The 9,331-nt window shown below is 48.8% G+C and overlaps 2 protein-coding genes across 3 annotated transcripts; one reads left to right on the top strand and one right to left on the bottom strand.

Moving 5' to 3' along the window:
* Positions 1-2,294: 2,294 nt before the first annotated feature.
* MED11 (mediator complex subunit 11) lies at positions 2,295-4,036 on the top strand. Of its 2 annotated transcripts, none has more exons than XM_053570375.1 (3): positions 2,295-2,668; positions 2,886-3,001; positions 3,509-4,036. In XM_053570375.1, the coding sequence occupies exons 1-3, from the start codon at positions 2,584-2,586 to the stop codon at positions 3,644-3,646; spliced, it is 339 nt and encodes a 112-aa protein (XP_053426350.1). In that variant the 5' UTR covers positions 2,295-2,583; the 3' UTR covers positions 3,647-4,036. The 2 variants fall into 2 exon arrangements, with proteins under 2 accessions (XP_053426350.1, XP_053426349.1); XM_053570374.1 differs by having other exon boundaries at positions 2,344-2,668; positions 2,871-3,001.
* Positions 3,988-8,806, bottom strand: LOC128570837 (C-X-C motif chemokine 16-like). The gene is made up of 5 exons (XM_053570366.1): positions 8,241-8,806; positions 7,745-7,883; positions 7,398-7,480; positions 5,001-5,405; positions 3,988-4,571 (listed from the first exon to the last, which is right to left on the bottom strand). Exons 1-5 carry the CDS (start codon positions 8,302-8,304, stop codon positions 4,525-4,527), a joined length of 738 nt encoding a protein of 245 aa, XP_053426341.1. The 5' UTR covers positions 8,305-8,806; the 3' UTR covers positions 3,988-4,524.
* Positions 8,807-9,331: the final 525 nt, after the last annotated feature.

Genomic DNA, 9,331 nt, shown 5'->3' on the forward strand with positions numbered 1-9,331 from the left:
TAAACATGAAAGAGGTAAAGTCGGGTGGCGCCTGTGGCTCAAGGAGTAGGGCGCCGGTCCCATATGCCGGGGGTGGCGGGTTCAAACCCAGCCCCGGCCAAAAACCACAAAAAAAAAAAGAGGTAAAGTCTCTATCTTTCTTTAAGGCTGTATAATATTCCATGGTGTACATATACCACAATTTATTAATCCATTCGCAGGTCGATGGGCACTTGGGCTTCTTCCATGATTTAGCAATTATGAATTGGGCTGCAATAAACATTCTGGTACAAATATCTTTGTTATATTGTGATTTTTGCTCTTCTAGACATATACCTAGTAGAGGAATTGTAGGATCAAATGACAGGTCTATTTTTAGATCTCTGAGTGTTCTCCAAACATCTTTCCAAAAGGAACGTATTAGTTTGCATTCCCACCAGCAGTGTAGAAGTGTTCCCTTTTTTCCACATCTACGCCAACATCTCTGGTTTTGGGATTTTGTGATATGGGCTAATCTTACTGGAGTTAGATGATATCTCAAAGTAGTTTTGATTTGCATTTCTCTGATGATTAAGGATGATGAGCATAGGCCGTGCACTTGTCTTCTTCAGAGAAGTTTCTCTTCAAGTCCCTTTCCCAGCCTGAGATGGGATCTGACCCCTTTTAAAAATAACTTTACTGGGGTGTAGGACCCTGGTGTGTGCCACACCTTTTGGGGGTAAGACACAATTGTAAGAGGGACTTTACCTAACAAATGCAATCAGTGTAACCTGGTTTCTTGTACCCTCAATGAATCCCCAACAATAAAAAAATAACTTTACTGTCATTTCATTAGGATTAAGGAAGTATAAAGTTAAATGCTAGATCCATCAATTGTAAGTGAGCCTCTATTCATCTGCCAACCTTGGGCACACTTGTTTAATTCCTGATGATTTTCCATAAACTGTCACAAAATTATCTTTTCATAAATGTAAATCTGGTCATTAACACACTTCTTAAAAGTCCTTTAAAGGCTCCCAGATGCCTTCAGAATAAAGTCCAAATTATTTAGCTTGCGAGCCTTTTCCTGATCCAGCTCTCCTTTCAGTCTCACCACTATCGCACTTAAACCCCACCATGCTCCGTGCATTCCAGCAATCTGAACCCCCTGCTAGACTCCAAATCTGCTAGGTCCCTTCATAGTACCATGTTCTTGCCTATATTTTTCCCTTTTCCACTCCAACCTCTCATCCACCTAGTTAACCATTTACAATTCAGTCAAAGACCAGGAGCAATGACTCATGCCTGCAACCCCAGAATTTTGGGAGGCTGAGGCAGGAGTTTGAGACCAGCCTTGGCAACATAGCAAAACTCTCATCGTTATAAAAAATTTTAAGATTAGCTGGGCATGTGGCTTGTGCCTGGAGTAGTCCCAGCTACTGGAGAGGCTGAAGTGGGAGAAATGCTTGAGGCCAGGAGTTTGAGGCTGCAGTGAGCTATAAAGAAGCCACTGCACACCAGCCTTGATGACAGCAAGAACCTGTCTCTGAAAAAATTAAAAGATTCAATTCAAGAAGCACTTCCACTAATAATCCTTTCTCTGTGCTCCTTGCCATACCCTCTGGGCACAGCTCTAACAAAGTATCTATTCCACTATCACTCGAGAGTTCATCTCATTCATCTTTGTATTCCCCAGAGCCCAGCACATAAAAGGTAATCAGAAAGGTAAAGAGACAATTGCAATCAGTGTAACCTAGCTTATTGTACCCTCGATGAATCCCCAACAATAAAAAAAAAAAAAGAAAGGGAAAGAGAAATTGGCTGGAAAGAGCCAGCATCTGAGAATATATCAATAGTCTCTGTTCTGATTGGACTTATGGTCAGAGGCAAGTGCTAGGGAGAATAATGTAACACCAAGTCAAGCTTTCCCTGGGCATACGGAACAAAGGGCTCAGGACTATCCAGTCTGGAGGAATATCCCAAAACTCCCACTATCGTCACCTAGCACCCAAGAGATGGTTAAAAAAATTCTCGGAGAGGCTCGGTGCCTATAGCTCAGGGACTAGGATTCCAGCTACATACACTGGAGTTGGCGGGTTCGAATCCAGCCCAGGCCTGCCAAACAACAATGACAACTACCACCAAAAAATAGCTGAGTGTTGTGGCGGGCGCCTGTAGTCCCAGCTACTTGGGAGGCTGAGGCAAGGGAATTGCTTAAGCCCAAAAGTTGGAGGTTGCTGTGAGCTCTGACGCCATGGCACTCTACCCAGGGCGACATAGTGAAACTCTGTCTCAAAAAAAAAAAAAATTCTCGGATAATAAATTAAACATAGGCAACAAAACAGTATCCCAAGAATGGACAAGTGTCAACGGCCTTAAGCTTGAGGACATTTCAATACCTCCTCTGACCACAGGAGGGCGAGAGGCAAAGCGTAGACTCGGTCAGGCGCAGGGCGCCCTGGGAGCTGTAGTTCTCCAAGTGGACCGAAGAGGGCGCGGCTACGCTGAGCATCCTGGGAATTGTAGTGCGCGCTAGCGCCCTCCGCGCAGGCGCAAACCCACGGCTACTTCCGGGACCAATCCTCGCCTTTCGCAGGGTGAAGTCCCATAGAGGATTCCCTGACAATGGCTACCTACAGCCTAGCGAACGAGCGACTACGCGCCCTGGAAGACATCGAACGGGAAATTGGCGCCATCCTTCAGAATGCAGGTTCGGGGTGCGACAACTGGTCGGTAGGGAGCGACAGCGAGGCCCAGCTGCGCCCATTTCCAAGGATCGGAGACTTGGAGCAGGACGCGGGAGGGATACTAAGCTCACGCGCGGGGACAATGAGGGCGTGGGAGGGGCTGGCCTTAGGGCGGGGCTATGCTGGGGGTTTTCGGGCAGCTCCGCCCACTATCCGACCTGGCAGGTACCGTGATCCTAGAATTGTCCAAGGAAAAAACCAATGAGCGACTCCTAGACCGGCAGGCGGCAGCCTTCACCGCTTCGGTGCAGCACGTGGAAGCGGAGCTGTCAGCTCAGATCCGCTACCTCACCCAGGTAGGTGTGTGTCCCTGGCCGGCCTTCCAGAACCGACTTCTTCCTTTAAAAGGAAAGAATTAAAGGCGTCCCTGTCTACCTCACTGGGTTGCTTCACAGGATGAGGAAGTGCCTGGGAGACGGTGTATAATGCTAAAGCCACAGAACTTTGTCCTTGGAAATTTGCCTGACCTCAGGGGCATGAGGCCCCAGAGGCTTACATCCTGAGAAAAGGGACATTAAGAAAGTTCTGAAGTAAAAAAAAAAAAAAAGAAAGTTGTTACAATGGCTACCACCGACTACTAATTTTTATGGTATGCCGAACACTTATCCTACAGCACTCTAGAAAGTAGTTATTGCCACCCTATTTTAAAGATGAGGTCAACAGAACTTATGTGGTTTACCCTAGGTCACCCAGCTTCTGTTGATTCAAACTCAAGGAAGAAATGAAACGAGAGACCTAATGCCTGGTTAAGGTATGGTAAAGGAGGCAGTGCCGCTCGGTTGATCATTCTAACTGTCCTGTAGGTGGCCACAGGGCAACCCCACGAGGGCTCCAGTTACTCTTCAAGGAAGGACTGTCAGATGGCTCTGAAGCGAGTGGACTATGCCCGCCTCAAGCTCAGTGATGTGGCCCGAACCTGTGAGCAGATGCTAGAGAACTAGGCCAAGCTGGTGAATGAAGAGCTTGAAGGGAGACCATCGCCTGTACTGTGGGATGGGGAGCACAGATGCCCCGTACAAGTTCTGCTGATCAGAGCATGCCAAGACAAAGAGGCAAAAGGTAGAAATGGAGAAACCAAAGGGCAAGCCTGCCTACAGCTATGCCCTGGCTCCTCCAGCAGGGTGTTCCTTCTCTGCACTCTACAAGCACGCTGAGGGGGCCAGATAGGAGATGGAGATTCAGACACCCAACCCATTTCCTCATACACTTCATGCCCCTGCCCCAGGATCCCCACAGACATGGCCCAATGTAGATGCATTCTTCTTCATTGGAAGAGACAAAACAAGAACTAAGGGTTTTAATAATAAAAACAATAGCAATCAAAACAAGAACAGATCCTCATTTGCAATATGTATGACTGATGCAAGTGATTAAGGAAGTAAAAACAGCAGCTGCTAAGGAGGGGGGCTGGAAAAGCCCAGGCCTTCGTTGTGGGATTCAGAGAGGAAGCGGGAGAGGACTAAGGTTTGGGAGGAACAACTGGTAGTGTGAAGAGAGACTTAGGACAAGGGGGAACCATTAGCAAAACTGAAACCAGCAATCATGTCAAGAGGGCAATAGCCTGAGGTTTGTGTCTCCAGAAAGAAGAGTCAATAATTAAAAAAATAATTTTTAGTAGCCTAGAAACACATGGAATTTGTTCAAGCTGTCATCTAGTACAGAAGGCAGATTCTGTATATGGCTTTTTTAAAAGGAGGGCTCTAATAGAACACAAGTATTGAGTGCCTTCTGTGTGATAGAGATTGCCCGCTTTCATTAATAACAAAGCATTTTTGTAAAAATAAATCACAGTCTACCCTCATAAGCTTTTCTTCTTGGCTCAGGTGTTGGAGTCTAGTGTCACAGGGCTATAATGAAGATGCAAATCTGGAAAGGATAAAGAAATTAAGAGATGAGCTCTGTGAGATCAAGGAGGTAGCAGTGGTGATATCTTGAACTGGGCAATCAGACTCTAAGATCTGCCAATCGAATAAATGGCCCTCACCTTCCTCCAGAGCTTCATTACCCACTAGCTTGGTCTAGCCATTATCTGTCTTTTTTTTTTTAATTCCCATTCCCTAAACTTCATGGAATAGCCATCTTCTTGCTCCTAAGCACTGATCCCTGGGCCCACAATGGCTTCCCTCTCTCTCCACTCTACAGTTTCTGGCTGACTCTGCCTTCACAGTCTATGATCCATGGTGCAGGCAGGCTTAATCCCTGTGTGCCTAGGCTGGCTTTCCAGTCACCTAGAAGCTACTGGGAGCAGGACATATCCCAGGAAACCTAAGAGTCCCATTCAGAGGGTCAGTGTACCTGGAGAGGACTGCAGTGACTGCTCCCTCCTCCTGTTGCACACCACATACACAAGGATTCCAGTGAGGAGGAAGATCACAACCAGGAGGGACAGAATTGGCACTATGGATGATATGCCAGCTTTTGGACCAGCACTTTCTTCTAGCTGCTTCTGGTTCTCCCCAGTCTCGTGCCCAGCTCCAAGTCTGTGGCCCATGGTGGGAGTGGTGGTTTCATTGGGATGGAGGAGCTCTTTGTCCAAAGACAATGATTTTGGTGGAAGGGTGGGGTGCTGGGTAGATTGCAGAGTGGATGGCACCAGTGTTTGGCCAGGGGTGCCCATGTTTGAAAGCTCAGGAAGCTGGGTTCTGGGGGCAGATAAATGCTTCTGGTGACCCAGAGGCCCCTTGTAAGCATGTCCACATTCTGGAGAGGAAAGAAACAAGGAATCAGGGCTATCAGAGGAAGAGGAGAAGAAAATAGGGGTGAGAAACAGTGTATCTTTAACTTACCCATCACAAGGGTCATGGCTGACACCCCAGAACAAAAAACAGATTAATAAGAGAAAAACCCATGACAAATTTAATCAAAGTTTTACATGACAGAATCGTTCAAAAATGAAAACCCAAAGACCCAGGGAAAACTATTTTTATGCTTAGGTTCAGTGAAGAAAGGACAGTTGTGTAGAAGTATGTTTGGATAAAAAGGGGAACAGCAAGGCCTGTCTATTCAGATTCTTCTTGGCCCTCAGGATAGGAATGAGGGTCTTATGGCCAATTTCCAAGTGAGTTAGCTCAAACTATTCCTTTATGACTAGTTCACACAGAAAGATAGCAGAAGCTCTGAGTGAGCTTCTGCCATTTTCTTAACTGCCCTGGTGCCAGATTTTGGAGTGTCATGTTCTGAGATCCAAAAGAGGGAAGAGCAGTGGGTGAGGGAGAACATCAAAGGGACAGCTGAAGGCCAGGAGAGGAAGGCAGCAACAAAGGGGAAACGAAGGGGACAAAGAAGTGATAAAACTGCAAGATGCAACCACTGAGACAAGTGAGTGGTCTGAAGTGAGAAGTCAGGAGAGGAGCCCAGCATTGGAACCCTGGCTGTGCTACACATGAGCTGTGTGACCTTGCCCCATGTTTCTCACCACTCTGCTCCTATCTTTCAGCTGTAAAATGAGGATAATTTTAGTACCAAGAGTCAAGGGAGCCGGGGGGATTGAATGAAATGATGTAGGTCTAGGCAGCATGAAGGGCAGTATGGGCACCACTGACGCTACCCAAGACAACTGTAACCAGGGTGTGGAAGAACAACTGTAAAGGTTGTATATTTATTTTAGGAGAAAAATACAACCAATCACAAACTTGTGACTTCATAGATTTTATTGCTTAGGATAAGTTGCTATTTAAGATTTTGTCTTTTTTTTTTTTTTTAGACAGAGTCTCACTATGTTGCCCTCCGTAGAGTGCTGTAGCGTCACAGCTCACAGCAACCTCCAACTCTTGGGCTTTACATGATTCTATGCCTCTGCCTCCCAGGTAGCTGGGACTGCAGGGGCCTGCCACAGCGCCCGGCTATTTTTGGTTGTAGTTGTCATTGTTGTTTGGCAGGCCTGGACTGGATTCCAACCAGTTCCGCTAGTTCGGGTGTATGTGGCTGGCACCCTAGCTGGTGAGCTACTAGCCTTCTTCCTCAAAAGAAGTAGCAGTAAGAGACTGAACTCTACTAGACACATGTATGCATGCTGAAACATTTTGGCATGAAGTACAATGATGCCTACAACTACTTTGAAATGCATCAAAAAATAAGGAGATGACAGAAGAATAGATAGAGGCTCCACAATGAATGTGGATTAAAGCAAATATAGTAAAATGCTGTAAAATCAACATTGTAAAAATAAAATAGCTCCATTTTATTATATAAATATGTATATATCAAATCGTGTAGAATCTAGGTAGTGGGTTTGTGGATGTTCACTGCGTAATTCTTTCAACTTTTGGTTATGTCTAAATTTTCATAATTAAATGTTGGAAATCCCCTTGATTTCAAGAAAAAATATTAAGTAAATAACTGCCTGACTGCTAGGCTCAACCCACACTTCACGCTCCCAATACATAACTCCACCTGGGCCCAGGCAGCCCAGCCTCTGTCCCTAACCCCAGGTGGCTGGCCTTCTCCTTGTCCCAGCTGCCTAGGAGACCTTGGCAGCACCTGACTCCGCGGGTAACTTGGCAGCAAAAATCATGATGATGATGAATGGTGAATGATGTTTGACCAAGAGGATCTTAAAGGGAAAGGACTTTGGTCAGGATCATTCTAGGAATGTGTGAAGTCCTAGAATGGGGGAAAGGACCAAGGCAAAGAAAAATGTGAGGTGGAAGCCACTGAGCAGACAGAGCCTGAAGAGGAGAGTGGAGCTCTCACCTTGGAGATCAAAGCAGCGCATCAATTCTTGAACCCAATGGTCTTTGCTGCCCCCACACACACTCCGGACACGTAGCTGGAACCTGCAGAGAAAAGATCCGGTCTAAGGTGTGGCTCCTCCTTCTCTTCTCCAGCAATTTCCTCATTCCAAAGACCCAAAGTCACTACCAAGAAAAGCCACTTCTACTAGAACTGGGAAATTCCCAGGTAGGTGGGACAAAGAAATTAAGGTGCAAACAGAACCCCAAGATGGGTAGGTCCACTTGAAAGGAGTTCTTCAGCTTTGACCAGGGAGGGTCCTGGAGGCATTTGATGGGATCTGCTCTTGCAGGTAAAGGTGAGATTACCTGACATAATTCGGACATTGCCGGTAGCCTTTCAGATGTATTCGGAGGTGACCCATGAATTGAACCGATGGCGGGGAGTCAGAAGGAATTATTTTATCACAGTGACAACTTCCAGCGATGCTGCCCTCATTGCCATCACCTGAGCAGGAATGGGGTGGTCAGCATAGCTTCTCAGGCCAAGGGCCTCTCCCCTGCTGTCATTTAACCTCCAATCCCCTGCCCCCTTGCAGCCTCTCCCCTAGGCCCCAGGGTCTGACCGCCAGGCTCAACCCACAAGACACACTCACAATACATCCATAATCCCACCTGGGCTCAGGCGTCCCAGCCTCTGTCCCCAACCCCAGGCGGCTTGCCTTCTCCTTGTCCCGGCTGCCTAGGGGACCCTGGCAGCGCCTGGCTCCACACTTAACTCCGCGGCTCTATTGTCCTCTCCCCACATCCATTCCCGGGGCCTGGGACTCCGGGATCTGAGTCTCCAGCTCCCTGGACTCCTTACCTGGCTGAGTCAGCTGAGCCAGCAGGAGTAGAAGCAAGGAACAGGGTAACCAGCCGGGCCACATCTCGGGGCTCGGCAGAGTTTGGGGGTTGGAGCTGCCTTGACCAGTCTGACGCCCACACAGGCTCCAGAGTGTGACGTCCCGCTGATTTCTCAAAGTGGCTTCCTTTCCCCCCGCCCGCCTGAGATTCGGAAGGAGACGAGTCCGGGCTGGGCAGGGGGCGCGAGGCGGCGGCGCCCTTCCTTCCCGCGCTCCCGCCGTCGGGAACGGACCGTGCGGTCAGTACTGCCGAGCCCTCGCGGTGCCAGCCTCCAGCAGCGGCGGGGAAACCCCCGGAGGCGGAGCTCCTTCGCCCAGCGCCCCCGCGCCTGAACCGGAGCCTCAGGCGAGGGGGCAGCCAGGAATGTTTGAAGAAACCGAAAGAAAACTCAGGATGCGGGGCGAGGCGGGGCGAGGCAGGTGGGCCCACGGCGGGACAAGCTGATTCGGTTGGTTCGGTTGCCAGCTCCCTCCGTCTGCCCCAGGTCAGCAAGCGGACCTGGGAAATGGATGAAACACCAGCCCCGCCTCTTTCCAGATGCTTTCACTTCCCAGGCTCTAGTCACATGGCCTGAGAGTCACCACGTCTGACCGCAGCCCGGCTCGCTCTGTCCAGAGCAGCCACCAGCTGACGCCCCGAGGCCAGGGGGCGTGGCCAGCCGAGGAGCTGGCAGTGGGCTCGGGCAGCCCTCGCGTCATGATCGAACCCCTTTACCCTCCCCCGAGGTATTTACCTTCGAAAAGTGGTGGCGGCTGCAGGTACTGGAGGACTGGGGCGGCGGGGCTCTTTGCCAAGCCCATCGAAGCTCGGGGAATGCCGTCGCTCCTCTTCCCATACCCCCACAAGAGGATCCAAAACTCTTTCCTCACCTAATCCTTCCCGATAGGATTAGCCACCCTCATCTCTATTCTTTCATTTAAACCCTACTTTTGAGGGTCTCGTCCCTGGATACTCATCTGCAACTCTAATTGCCTACTTTCAAGTCCAACTACCCATTTCATCCTCAGTCCTGAAAATCTCTTTTCTCACTCATCCATAGAGCCCACCCTA

The sequence above is a fragment of the Nycticebus coucang genome, chromosome 18 (genome assembly GCF_027406575.1).
Source record: "Nycticebus coucang isolate mNycCou1 chromosome 18, mNycCou1.pri, whole genome shotgun sequence".
Lineage (NCBI taxonomy): Eukaryota > Metazoa > Chordata > Mammalia > Primates > Lorisidae > Nycticebus > Nycticebus coucang.